Below are 14,139 nucleotides of genomic sequence, written 5' to 3' on the forward strand. Positions count from 1 at the left end.
ATAATTTTGCAGAGCTATGGGACAAGGGCTAGCATGCGAAGTAAAAGCATGGGTGATTAGAACAACAAGAGAGGACAGCGGCGCGCTGCGAGGTTGATGGAGATATTGCTGGTCTTAATATTGGATGCTAATCCACTTTTGGGAAAAGGAAAAGTTTTGGATTAGTCACGCTTGGACTTGCTTGCACATGGTTGGTTGAGAAGTGTGCTTTGGGCTTAACATGCAGGTGTTGCTGGTTGGACTTTTTGGCATGCACATGGCCGTGGTCATACTGCTGGTGCATGAATGTGCTGGTGGGGCCTTGCTTGCACTGTCGGTCGTCGGCATAGGGTGAGAAGCCTGCAGCGCTACAGCTTGCCATTAATGGATGGCATGCAAATTTCTATGAGCTGCTGTGGTCGGTCATTGCTGGGCGCGTGCTGCGCGCGCTAAGCAACTTGCTATGGCAAAGTAATGGCTCTACGGTGAAGCTTGCTAGTGAAGGGTACTGCAAGCATGCTACACGGGCTTGCTCTGCGAGTGCTGAGTGCGTGCTCCGGGGATTAGGAAGAAGAAGAATAGTGAGAGCTAGAGTTGGAGAATATTTAGACAAGGGATAAATTAGAGCTCAAATGAGAATCAGTTTTAGAAATGGTTTTGAAAATAGTTTTGAATTCGCATGATTTATTTATTTAGATTTTTGGGATGTTACAACTTGTCTTGAGCAAAAGATTAAAACTTAGCCTTGGTGGATCAGGAGTTGCTACTATGCTTCATATTTCAAAATGGAGCTGGTGCTCCAAATGTATTTTTTAGAGACGAAGCTCTTCTAAATAGGTCCTAATAACCAGGTTTAATAAAAGTTATTGAGGGTATATAAGGCTAAATTTATTGTTTATTTAAACTCTCGGGTGATTTGATCATCAGTTGGTGAGATATGAAACTCCAAAGTTAGGCAAACATATAGATTTGAGTTTAAAATCCCAAAGTTCAAACAAGCTTAAAATTCCAAAGTTCAAACAAGTAGTAACTTTTGTGAACTTTGGCTTGATGTTTGTTGTCCAAAAGTCCAGAACATATTTGTCAAAGCGGATTCTGATCACACACCAGTAGGCCCTAGATCACTCGAGGCTAGACATTGGCTAGACACGCAGCGAGGTAGGTCCAAAATAGCGAGGCCAACCAATGGGTCGGCTATACAGATTCAACACTTGTTTTTGTCCCAAAAAGTCATCAACACCTTCTGCGAAGACCCATCGGGGAGAAGCATAATGGGGTCACCCTAGGATCGGCAAGGAGACCTAGAATGCCAACAAATCTCATCGAGAAAGGTGCTAGACAACAAGGGTTGAAAGTGCTAAAGGTAGAAGAAGAGGGTAGTCGATTGATGTTTTGATCGATTATGTAGGGTTTGAACCTAACGGGCAAAGTCAATACACAAAGTTAGCTCAAGAACTTTGTGCACAATGTCGAACTTCTGATGGTGCACAAAATTGAGAGACCAAGCTAAAAACTTGTGACCCCTACTCATACCGGATTGATTCGGCCGGTGTGCACATTGGACTAGTCTAATATGACTTGTCACAGCACACTAAGGGTTAGTTCCCATGAGGCTCTCACTCATATCTCACATGGTCAACTTGAGCACTATAGACTAATCAATTATCATCATGTCACATCACTCTTGATAGTATGGCATACCCATGAACTCAAGATTAAATAAAAACTAAATTCAAATCACTTGAACTCTAATTCTCTCCAAATGTCGATTCTTGCAATCTTCAGAGCTTGAGGGTAGCAACCAACTTTTTTTCATCCATTTAAGCATAGACATCTTGAGCACATGAATTTGAACCATCTCACACATCTAAGTTCAAGTCATGTCTCCATGTCACTTCTTCAAATAATCTAAAAATGATTTGATCCTCCTCACAATGTGACTTCTCATAGGTTGATTTGTGCCAAGACTCAATGCAAGTACTCTCTACTTCACCATAGTCATGGTCCATTGGTGCCCAAGCTATCGCTTGTCATTCACCCTTGCTTGGTCCTTTGAAGCCCTTTCCTTACTATCTTCACCCTCTCAAGCCAACCCAAGCCACACAATGATCTGAACCAATGGTAAGTATACATTCAGATCTATTTCATGAATCCACCTTGATCTTCCTTGATTTCATAGCAAGCTCTTCAAATGAGACCATTTGATATGCATAACCTTATGTCTCGCTGACATTCTCAAATACACTTGCTTCATATAATACGATGATATCCATAACATATAAGCCATTTCATCAAATCCATTTGCATTGTTGGCTTCTACTTAAACTAGATTGTTTCCACAACAATATATCATTTTGGCTTTTATTACAACATAATATGGAATACCCTTGACTTTGTCTTCTTGTTGAACAACTCTGAGTCATACAACAATCCATATCTCAAGTGTATGTCATACAAACAAATTTCTATTCAACACTTAGCGAATTTGTTAGACCTATAACTAGAACACCCTCATTGTTACCCCGTTAATCATCCACTAAAACATGTCATGAGTATCATACTTGTGTGTTAATGCATGTGGTGAAGGTGTAGATCAATTTCTGTAACTCAAAATGATCAATAAAAATGCTAAACGAAAGTTGGTTCGATGATTCATGCATATCAAGTAGGGTTTAAAACCAATTTTTATTAAGCAAAAATACTATAGAACATGTGTGTGATACTTAAATAAAGTTTGAAGTACAAACTTTGTAGATGACAATGAAACATTTTCTTTTGAAAAATAATATTGCTTTGTAATATTTTGAATAGCCTAGAAATCGCAAATTGAAATCAAGTTCCGTTCAAAACTTAGAAAATTTCCAAGTCTATCAACAGCTAGACGCTGCTATGTTTAGCAATTTATTTGGAGAGATTGGGTTAAGGAGTGGTGTAGTGCTATGATTCGATTTAGTAGTTCCATATGCCATCTTTAGTGTAGTGAAGCCAGTTTAGGTTTAGGAGAAACGGTTTGGTCATGATCAACGCTTTAAAATTCATGTGCGTACTTGTCTTGGGTTGGTTGGCGTCAGGTGCGCGGTCACCGCATGGCCTCCCCACACCGCACACATGGTCGTGTCTCGTGTGGTCACCCTACGTCGCCACACTAGGTCGGTCGGGTCGCCTGGGCATGGCCAATGCTGGCTGCAGCGAGCCGTTGGCCCCATGCCCTGCTGTCCTGCCTCGCGCTGCCGCCATTAGAGCCACCACGGCCGCGCTGCCGCTACCATCATGTCACTCCTGTACTCATGTCTACTCACTACATCATGCTGCCCCCTCCCTAGCCTGATTGGGTGCGATCCGCACGTGGCCATGCACGCCGTCGTCACGCTATTAATGGCGCTGCGGCATGCGGGCCATGGCTGGTCGTGGACGCTCATGCTCGTCCCCTCGTGCTTGGACGTAGGTCCCTCAGCCACAACCGCTCGCATCCCACCAAGGCGAGGATGAATCGAGCCCCATTTCTCTCTTTCTCCCTCTACTTTCCGCTGCCGTTGAGTCACGGTCACGGTGAGACAGAGAGTGAGCACCTCTCATCAATTCCTTTTGCCCGTGTCTTTGCCTTTACGTCCTCTTGCCGACCGCCCCCACCTGTCGACAAAAGATGCTTGGCAGTCCACCGAGGGGTATCCCACGATGGTAGATTTGTCGTAGAGGTGAGCGAGATGGTAATACAAGCACCAAAACACAAGATTTAGATAGGTTCGGCTATTAGTATGACGTAATACCTACATCCTATGTTCTGATGTATTGCATTGAGATGTATCAATCTATCCACTAGGGGACCCCTGCCTCTCCTTATATACTCTGGAGGGTAGGGTTACAAGGAAAGTATCCTATTTGGTACTATACAATAGCTTGCGGTGCACGCCGAGCAACACCGTGCACGCCTTGATCTTATGGGCTAGGCCACCTCTTATGGTGTGGCCCATGTCTCATCTTGTGGATACCGGGGGCCATACCCCCATAGCTAGTCCCCGAGCCAGATAGTAGGTGACATAGTCACGTGGTGCCAGGGTCAAAAAGTAAAAGACCAGCCGAGCAGGCAGTCAGTCCCCGGGCGTAGCCTCAAGATGAAAAGCGCACATTCACCACAAGGTGAAGTGTGTCCACTTAGTCCCCAAGCCTGCTGAAAGATGAAGAATGAATCTTGTAGCAGGGTCAAAGAAAAAGAAATCTAAAAACTTGCCAACGTCGTCTAACATGCGCGTATCAAGACCCTAGACATGCTGCCCAAGATCAGCACCCTAATCCAAACAGCATGGAGTAGCTTGATAGCACACCGATGAGACATAGCAAGATTCGAGCAGCAAGGGAGTCCCCAACGTAGCTGGCTATGTGCGAGCACCAAAGAGCGAGGAGCCCTGATGTCGCTGATGATGTCCGAGCACCGAGGAGCGAGGAGTCCTCGGCGTCGCTGGCGATGTCCGAGCACCGAAGAGCGAGGAGTCCCCAGCGTCGCTGGTGATGTCCGAGCACCGAAGAGCGAGGAGTCCTCAGCGTCGCTGGTGATGTCTGAGCACCGAGGAGCGAGGAGTCCCCGGCATCGCTGGTGATGTTCGAGCATCAAGGAGCAAGGAGTCCCTAGCATCACTGGTGATGTCTGAGCACCGAGGAGTCCTCGGCGTCGCTGGCGATGTCCGAGCACCAAAGAGCAAGGAGTCCCCGACGTCGCTGGCGATGTCTGAGCACCAAGGAGCGAGGAGTTCCTGGCGTCACTAGCGATGTCCGAGTATTGAGGAGCGAGGAGTTCCCGACGTCACTGGCAATGTCAGAGTACCGAAGAGCGAGGAGTCCCTAGTGTCGCTGGCAATGTCTGAGCACCGAGGAGCAAGGAGTCCCTAGCGTCGCTGGTGATGTTCGAGCACCAAAGAGCGAGGAGTCCCCGACATCACTGGCGATGTTCGAGCACCAAGGAGCGAGGAGTCCTCGACATCGCTGGCGATGCCCGAGTACCGAGGAGTCCCCGGCGAAGCTGGTGATGTCCGAGCACCGAGGAGTCCTCGGTGTAGCTAGCGATGTCCGAGCACTGAGGAGTTCCCGGTGAAACTGGCGAGGTTCGAGCACTGAGGAGTCCTTGGCGTAGCTGGCGATGTCTAAGCACCGAAGAGCGAGGAGTCCCTGACGTCGCTGGTGATGTTCGAGCACCGACGAGCGAGGAGTCCCTGATGTCGCTGGCGATGTCCGAGCACCGAGGAGTCCTCGGCGTAGCTGGTGATGTCCGTGCAGTGAAGTGTGCCCACTTAGTCCTCGAGCACGAAGAATCCAAGCGTCAAGGAGTAACCGATGTAGCTAGCGATGAAGCACGAGCGATGAACAGTCTGGTCAACTGGTTAGTGGTGAAGTGAGCATTGAGTAGAAGCGATCGGCGAACAGTACGATCAACTGGTCGGCAACGGAGTCCATGAACCAAGCGGTCTAACTAGTTGATCGGTGGAGAAGTCCGAGCACCAGGTGATCCGATCACCTGGACGATGATCCTGCAATACAAATATGTAGAATGGGTAGTACATGATGTAAAAAATATATGAACTCCGGAGAAAAATCAGCAATGGCGATGAAATAGCATATGTAGTTCGGCGATCAGTTGGTGTGAGGATGTAATTATATTTAATACAAACCGCCCGGCCAGTTAGTGTGTAGCTGAGTCTCCAGCCCTAGCTAGCCCATAGCCCATAACATCGAGCACGGAGCCTGTGCACGTGTAGGAGGAACAGGCGTCGCTAAGGAGCCACTACCGACCACCCATAACGTAGAGGGCAGATGCTCATGCACGTGTAGGGAGGAGCCGGAGATAGGGCCGTCTCTGGAGGCGTCCGAGCATCAACGTGACTGCTCAGGGGTTCAGCAAATCGTTCGGAGAGCAAACATAGAGAAAACAGCTCAGAGAAACATTATGGTGATATACGGAGATTGGAGAATATTTAGAAGAATATTAAAATGTGACTTAGCTTTAGACAGAAAGTCTGGTCGGCGACATATGGCGTTATCTGGTCGGCATTGATGAAATTGTCCGGCCCTCGAGCTTTCTGAACTGTCATCATGGTGGCGGTCGCGGTTGTCACGGTGGGTGGTCAGAGTAAGTAGTCCAGGCGATGTTGTCCTTATATTAGTGGTCGGCGACTCGGGTAGCTCGAGATCAGCGATGGTGTAGGAGCAGTAGGAGCAGCCTTTGCCTAGAGTACTCGTCATCGTCGTTGGCTTGTGTGGTGATCTAACTTGGACTTGTACGAAGTATCGATGCTATGCAAGAAACGGTGACATATACATGTATACGCACTCCATTGATGCATGGCCCTATATACCACATATATGCTTCCTTGGTTGCATGGTTCTGTAAGATAGTACAGTGGCTCCTTATTTGCTTGCGTGCCCATGAATCATGAGCCAGACTGGATCATGGATCGTGTGGTAAACAGGCTAAGCATCACGATGGGATCAGATCCGATCAGCAAGGGTCGAGTTGCTTTGTACGCCGCCGCTAACGGACCGTGTGTACGCTATGATTTGTCTTGGATTAGGAGAGTCAGTCAGAACAGATCACCCTCATGTCGAAGTCAGGCTTGATCTGGATGCCTTGCTTGTCGATGATGCTACCGAGGATTTGACAAGTGCATCACGAGCGAGACAAGGCGGTTGCACCTGGGTCTGGTGCTCTATAGGTTGAAGCGCGCAAGGAGTCGAACCACCGCAGATCACGATGATGAAAGATTCCCGTATGAAATCGATAGTCGATCCCACTGAGAACGTGATGCTGATCTTGAAGTCCATCTGACTCACCATGGATCAAGCGCACACCCCTACCTAGCACACCAACTGTCGACAAAAGATGCTCGGCAATCCATCGAGGGATATCCCATGATGGTAGATTTGTCATAGAGGCGAGCGAGATCAGGAGCGAGATGGTAATACAAGCACCAAGACACAAGATTTAGACAGGCTCGGCTGTCAGTATGACATAATACCTACATCCTGTGTTCTGATGTATTGCATTGAGATGTATCGATCTATCCACTAGGGGACCCCTGCCTCTCCTTATATACTCTGGAGGGTAGGGTTACAAGGAAAGTATCCTATTTGGTACTATACAATAGCTTGCGGTGCATGCCGAGCAACACCGTGCACGCCTTGATCTTATGGGCTAGGCCACCTCTGATGGTGCGGCCCATGTCTCATCTTATGGATACCGAGGAACATACCCCCACACCACCCCGCCTTGATTACGGCTAGGCTGAGCTCCAATTTTGGAGCTTTGCTCCTACCACCGCGCCATTAAGACCCAACCCACCTCATCATGGCTAGCTCCAACCTCGCCATCTCGCGTCGAATTAACCGCACCACTAGCCCCGCCTAGAACCCCTCTTCATCATGCGCATGCTAGTCACAGCTCTAGTGCCGCCTCCTCACCGCTGATGTGGCCGTGCCTTTGTGGTCCATTGTTCACCTCGCAGCGCACACGTGGCTAGCCTTGCTCGGGTCATCTCTGGCCGAGCCGGCACCTCGGTTAGGTCACTAGTGAGTCGTCGTTTCTCACCCACTACCCCTACTGCCTTGTTGTTGTTGCGGCTCACCTGAACGCCATCGCCATTGCCACAGGGTGCCCACCATCATGGAGAGGTCCTTCTACAGCGTCCTGGCTCGTGCAACCGCCGCCCATCGCCTCGCGTTGACCCCTTGGTGAGATTCGGCCTCATAGCTAGGTTAGCATGGGTCCCGAGTGGGCGACGCTGTCGCCAGTGTCACCGCTCGCCGCGCCAAAGCACGCGGGGAAGGCCAGGGACCATGTCATTATAAAGAGGAGAGAGTACAAGGGTCTTTTTGCATAGGTGTTGTCTCTAGGAATAGTAACGTGGATTGTGGGTTGTTTTGTTCATAGTCCAGGGGCATTTTTGCTAATATGCTAGCGCGCGCGGGACTCCCCCGCCATGGGCCGCCTCACGCTGTAGGCCAGCCTCGCGTGGGCCGCGCCTATGGGCCACCGCGCGCTCACGTGCATGTGCGCTGCGTCGCATGGGCCACGCATGTGGGCCGCGCGGGAGAATTCATTTTTCTTTTTCATAAGGAATTAGAAATAGCTTTCTGATTTAATTTTAAGCTGATCTTTGGTAAATCATATACAATCATGTAGGTATCCAAAAATTATGCAACAAATTTTGTTAAGTTCCTAAAATTGTGCTCTATCTGTTAGTGCATTTAGTTCATATATATACATGTTGATCCCAGGAGCTATTAAATCATTTGAGAGTGCTTAATATTATTAGGTTAAATATTGTAGGAATTTATATGGTAAATTGGTGATAGCTTTAATACTGAAATTTTTATAGTAGTTTTCTGGTATTATTATGTGCTCACTGTAATTTTGTAGCCCTAGAATAGACTACTTAATATGGTAGCTAAATACCCATTAAGGCTAAAGGAATAATGGCATGATGTTGGTTTATAAAAGTTAAGCACTTGTAGGGTAAGCTTGAAATCTATTTGGTAGAGATAATGATTAGCTTAGTATCTTAGTCATTAGAGCTAGCTTAGTAGCTTAGCATGTGTATTCTTATTTTAAGTGTTGTTGTTGCCAAAATACTAAGTATTGCATCATCATTGCATGCATGTAGAGAACGAGTTGGTAGAGTTCGTGACCGTCGGAGAGAAAGAGTACGAAGAGGTGATCGAGGAGTACGAGGAGGAGGTCCTTGTGCAGGAGGAGGTGTTAGAGCCATCACTGACTGACTTAGCTGACACCCCGCCTCCCCAAGGCAAGCCCTGGTGCATATATATATATGTGTGTGTGTGTGTGTGTGTGATGTGCATTTACGTTACAGGATTTATATTGAAACTACATGCATAGATAACCTAGCTATGAGTCCTACTAGTATAGGTCGAGTAGCTGCTATGCTTGGGCTATCGGTAGCATGAGTAACCTACCGTTACTCACAATAGGTGATTATTATTATTACTCTCATGATAAAATGGTGAAAGGAAATGAAGACCGGGCAGAGATATGGTACGGGTATTGGTGGGTGTATTAAGGACCGTTCGTTGCTGTGGATTCTAGTCAAGTCACAGATTTATTATCCTGAGCACATACTTGCTTATAAGAGCAGGAAGGCTCATTGCTCTCTTGTCATGGGTTCTGGCTCTTTTCAGACTAACTGATTGGAGGCGGGGATGGTGGAGGTCTAAGCACCATACTGAGTCCGGGACTCAGGAGTGGGGGCTTAGAGTCCAAGTTTGGACGGGGACCTGGACCCCTTGATAGGAGAGTGGTGGGTTGGTCTTGCTTGTGCCTAGGGTACAAGCGGGGCCCTATGTTTTGGGGTACAAGCGTATGACTTGGCTATGATCTAGCACCGTAGTAAGAACTAGAAGATGAAAATGGATGAATGGATCTGATTGGTCAACTCTTACTTAAAAGTAGAACATGTGCTTACATAGAATGGTTAGCTAATGAACTAATCATGACTACTAATAAAATACATACATAAGGATTCACTACTAGTAATGCTTTTCGCAAAAAGGAAACCCAGCAAACCATAAAGCTTATCATATCCTTTGGAGTCGGAAAATTATTTCCACTAGTCGGGTAAGTCTTGCGAGTACATTGTGTACTCAGGGTTTATTTACCCCTGTTGCAGGTGCAGCTTGAAGAGTGACTGTTGTGTGGAGGATTCTTCTGGTGGGCATAGACAGATCCTTATATCTTATCGTTAGATGTTTATTTCAATTTCGATGTTTAAATTTCGCACTCTGAACTTGGTATTATAATAATGTATTTCCGAGAACTCTTGTTGTATGAAATGGACTAAGTATTGTAAGCTCGTACTCATTATTGGGTCCTGGGTGAAAAACGTGGATTGTTCGAGTTCTCCCTAGGGGTGTGCTCGACGTAACTGTCCGATGTAGCTAATTTTCGGGGTGCTTAGTGTCTAGTAAAAGACGAACGCCTCCGAAAACGTGTTATTTCGAACGGTTCTGCCACATTAATCATATTATCATTCAATCCACAAAAAGGCTACATGCACTTACAACCCAGACTCTCTAGCTTCCTTGGTTCAACTTCATCTCTGACATCCAGATGATGGTCTCACTTCTTAGTCACAGGCAAACCAAGCTCAAGCTTCTCGGATACCCATCCAACTATTCAGGAGTTTAAACATCACATTTTACATACAATTTACAAAGTCCTCAAGATCCATAGAAGCCAAGACATATCACTGGCGGAGCTAAGGGGGGCCCAGCAGGGGCCACACCCCCCCCCCAACACTGCTGAAAATTTTTAGTAAAGCCTCCATAGGCCTCCGTGTCATTGCCTGCCTCCGCACCCATTGGGCTTTAATTGTTTTTCTTCTCCTGTTCCAATTGGCCCACCGGCCACCGTGCATTCAGGCTTCAGCTCGACTTCGCCCTCGGTGTCGTCATTCCCGGACGGTGTGGTGGCCTCTAGCCTCGCACATGACGCCGGCGCTGCGGTGGTTGCCTCCGTCGGCTGCGAGGAGTGCCTTCACCATCTCCGCCGCTTGCGGCTTGCCCGACGACTGCCTTTGCCCTCTCAGTCTCCGCCGCTTGCCTCTGTTGGCTCCGCGGCCACCGCGGCGGTGGCCGCTGCGACGATTGCCTTCGCCGTCTCCGCCGCCGCTGGAGACAGTGCGTCCGTCCACCCGCTTCCTGCTCTTCCTGCTCTGTCTCCTGAGGCTCGCCTGAACGCCAGCGTCCACGGTGCGTCGGTGCCCCCTTCTTCGTTATTCCTCTGCTAGCTTACCTGCAACTTCTTCATCGGGCTCACACTCATATTTGTTGCCTATTGGTTCTGCAGGTTGGAGTGGAATTGTTTCAGTAGGCAGTAGGCTGTAGCCTATACTCTATAGAAGCTACAAATATTTGTCTGAAGGATAATCGTGGTACTCAGAAAGAGGACACTAGATTCTTTTTACAAGAAGAACATTGGTGTTATTTGTTCTGACAAAGAGACACATAAAGATGAAATTGCTAATTGGGTTGCTGCACAACAAGAAGAGGATGAAAAAGATGAAGAGGTAGCAGAGGAGACTCCAAGGCAAACAACAACTAAAGTTCAGAGAGTTAATTGTGAAGGTACAAGTGTTTTAATGGTAGAGCGTGATCTAGGCCTGCGTTGCCAAATTTGGGATTATCCTCCAGATGAACAAGATCAAGTTATTAGAGCATATATAAAGCACGGTCCGTACCAATTTATTAAAGATGTGTACCCTCCTTCAAGTTCGAAGAAACATCCACACAGATTTCAGTCTAATTGGTTCAAATCTTTTCCTTGGTTAGAGTATTCACCTACAAAAGATGCCGCCTTTTGTTTTCCATGCTTCCTGTTTTCAAAGAAACCAGTTGGAAAATAGGATCTAATGCATTCACAGTGAAAGGATTTAGAAGTTGGAAGAAAGTCAATGATGGATCAAACTGTGCCTTCATGATTCACATGGGAAAAGATTGTGGTTCAGCTCATAAATACAATGTTCAGTGTTATGAAAATTTAAAGAATTAGCCATGCCATATTGTACATGCAGTGGAGAAGCAAACAAATGAAGAAATAAAAAAGAATAGACTCCGTCTTCGAACATCAATTGATGCAGTCCGATGGTTAGCATTCCAGGCTTGTCCTTTCAGAGGACATGATGAATCTGTTGACTCAAAAAACCAAGGTAATTTTCTTGAGATGGTAAAACTTCTAGCTTCTTATGATGATGAGGTAAAGGCTGTGGTACTGGATAATGCTCCACTGAATGCTAAATACACATCACCACAGATTCAGAAAGAAATCTTGGACCTTATGGCTAGTAATGTGCAAACAGCCATTCGTAATGAAATAGGTGATGCTAAGTTTTGCTTGATTGTTGATGAATCAAGAGATGAGTCCAGAAAAGAACAAATGGTAGTTGTTATTCGTTTTGTTGACAAAGAAGGCTTTGTCCGAGAACGTTTTTTGGATCTTGTGCATGTTCATGATACAAACTCTGCAACTCTTAAACAAGAAATATGCTCTGTTTTATCTGCCCATAATTTGGATGTCCAAAATATTCGTGGACAAGGTTATGATGGTGCTAGTAACATGAGAGGAGAGTGGAATGGACTCCAAGCAAAGTTTATGGAAGAGTGTCCTTATGCATATTATGTTCATTGCTTTGCCCATCAATTACAGTTAGCTCTTGTTGCTGCATCCAAAGAAGTAACTGAGGTTCATAATTTTTTTGAACATCTTGCTGTTGTTGTCAATACTGTTGTGTCCTCCACTAAGAGAAATGATGACCTTCATGACAATCAAGTTGTTGAAATGGAGCATCTAATTGAACTTAATGAGCTTGAAACTGGAAGTGGTGCTAACCAGATTAGAACCTTGCATCGTCCTGGGGATACTAGATGGAGCTCACATTATGATTCAATTTGTAGTCTTTTAAAGCTTTACAAGCCTACATTTCTAGTATTGAAAGATATTGCTACTGCTAAAGGTTCAGGAAGCACACCTACTGGACAAGTGAAGGCTGCTGGTGCTGTTAAATTAATGATGTCATTGGACTTTGTTTTTATTTTGCATGTTATGAAAGAACTCATGGGCATCACAGACCTACTTTGCAAAAAGCTACAGCAAAAAACTCAAGATATTGTCAATGCTATGGATGATGTGGCCACTACCAAGAAATTGATCCAAAGTTTAAGAGATCATGGCTGGAGTGCCCTTCTTAATGACGTGACATCATTTTGCATAAAACAAAGAATACAAGTGCCAAATATGAATGCCTTCTATGCGGACTATATTCGATCTCGTGCTGAGAATGAGCTATCAGTTGAGCATCACTACAAATATGACATTTTCACAGTTGCTATTGATCAACAATTACATGAGTTAAATAGCAGGTTCAGTGAACAAGCCACAGAGCTTCTCGTTTTGTGTACATCTTTGGATCCTATAGATTCATTTAGATCGTTCAAAATTGATGATATTTGCCTGTTAGCTTCAAAGTTCTATCTTGCTGATTTTTCTGAACAAGAAAGAAATAACTTGAGACATCAATTACAACATTATGAGCTTGATGTCCTCACAAATCCACAATTCCAGAATTTATCAACTATTGCTGATCTATGCCGTCGACTAGCTGAAACTAGAAAATCAAATGACTATTATTTGATTGACAGGTTATATAACATCCCTCATTTTTTATCTATTATCCCAAATCATTTTTATAGATGGCAAATACTAAGCATTTTTTTCTTTGACAGATTGATTCGGCTTGTTCTAACTCTACCAGTTTCGACAGCTACGTCAGAGCAGGCATTCTCTGCAATGAAACTTGTGAAGACAAGACTCCGAAATAAAATGGGAGATGAATTTCTGAGAGATTGCTTGATAATATACATTGAGAAGGAGATTGCAATTGAGTTCACAACTGATACACTTATTGATAATTTCTATGATATGAAGACACGCAGAGTAAGACTAAAATGAAAAAGGTTAGTTTCTATGAATACTTTTGCTTGCAGTAACTTTTATGTAATGAAAAATATGAAACCATGACTTTATATGAGATATATTTGGTAAAGTATATCCAATCTTCATCTTCTCTGGGAGTTCGATTATAACAATCTATTAATTAAACTTGGCTGGGCCCCCTGTCTAAAAATCCTGGCTCCGCCACTGAGACATATCTACCCACTCTCTGCATTCTACTGGATGCCTAGTTCATCTGACACTCTAGAATGTATCGTGGGTCTCCTTGGCCTAACTCATGTAAGATGCTTTTAACTAATGAAAGTTCTTATAAAAAACAGACTAGTATACTACGACTGGAAACGACCGGCCATTACCCGGTTTAGCATATTTCGATAGTCTTGGCTAATAGACATATCAAAATGACCAACTTACTCCTCCTTTCAATTGGACACAAATTTAGTTGGTCCATTTTATGCTCTCGTCTGAGCACATGATGTAAATTATTGTACTAGTATGAAATCTTGAAACTTTGGAAGGGTCTATTCACTTGAGACCTAAGCCACCTAGGTACATGTGAGGAATATTGGGGACTATCACAACTTGCTTTTATATTGTGGATTTTCCTTCAAGAAAACCGTGGTTCATTTGAGAAATCGGTTAGTCTAGTTTTG

The 14,139-nt window shown here is 45.3% G+C and overlaps 1 protein-coding gene across 1 annotated transcript; it reads left to right on the forward strand.

Annotated features, from left to right (window-relative positions):
* Window positions 1–7,724: 7,724 nt before the first annotated feature.
* LOC136458060 (uncharacterized) lies at window positions 7,725–13,483 on the forward strand. The gene is made up of 7 exons (XM_066458070.1): window positions 7,725–7,830; window positions 8,628–8,768; window positions 10,399–10,728; window positions 10,826–10,852; window positions 10,978–11,103; window positions 11,550–13,173; window positions 13,258–13,483. The coding sequence occupies exons 1-7, from the start codon at window positions 7,725–7,727 to the stop codon at window positions 13,481–13,483; spliced, it is 2,580 nt and encodes an 859-aa protein (XP_066314167.1).
* The last annotated feature ends 656 nt before the right edge of the window (window positions 13,484–14,139 follow it).

Source organism: Miscanthus floridulus, chromosome 1 (genome assembly GCF_019320115.1).
Source record: "Miscanthus floridulus cultivar M001 chromosome 1, ASM1932011v1, whole genome shotgun sequence".
Classification (NCBI taxonomy): Eukaryota; Viridiplantae; Streptophyta; class Magnoliopsida; order Poales; family Poaceae; genus Miscanthus; species Miscanthus floridulus.

What these genes read in the sequence shown, in the direction of transcription:
- LOC136458060 (XM_066458070.1), top strand. Translation starts at nt 7,725, where the DNA reads ATGGGTCCCGAGTGGGCGACGCTGTCGCCAGTGTCACCGCTCGCCGCG. An exon ending in TGACACCCCGCCTCCCCAAG is followed by an intron (nt 8,769 to 10,398) that starts GCAAGCCCTGGT and finishes CCGTGCATTCAG; the next exon opens with GCTTCAGCTCGACTTCGCCC. An exon ending in TCAGAGAGTTAATTGTGAAG is followed by an intron (nt 11,104 to 11,549) that starts GTACAAGTGTTT and finishes TTGTACATGCAG; the next exon opens with TGGAGAAGCAAACAAATGAA.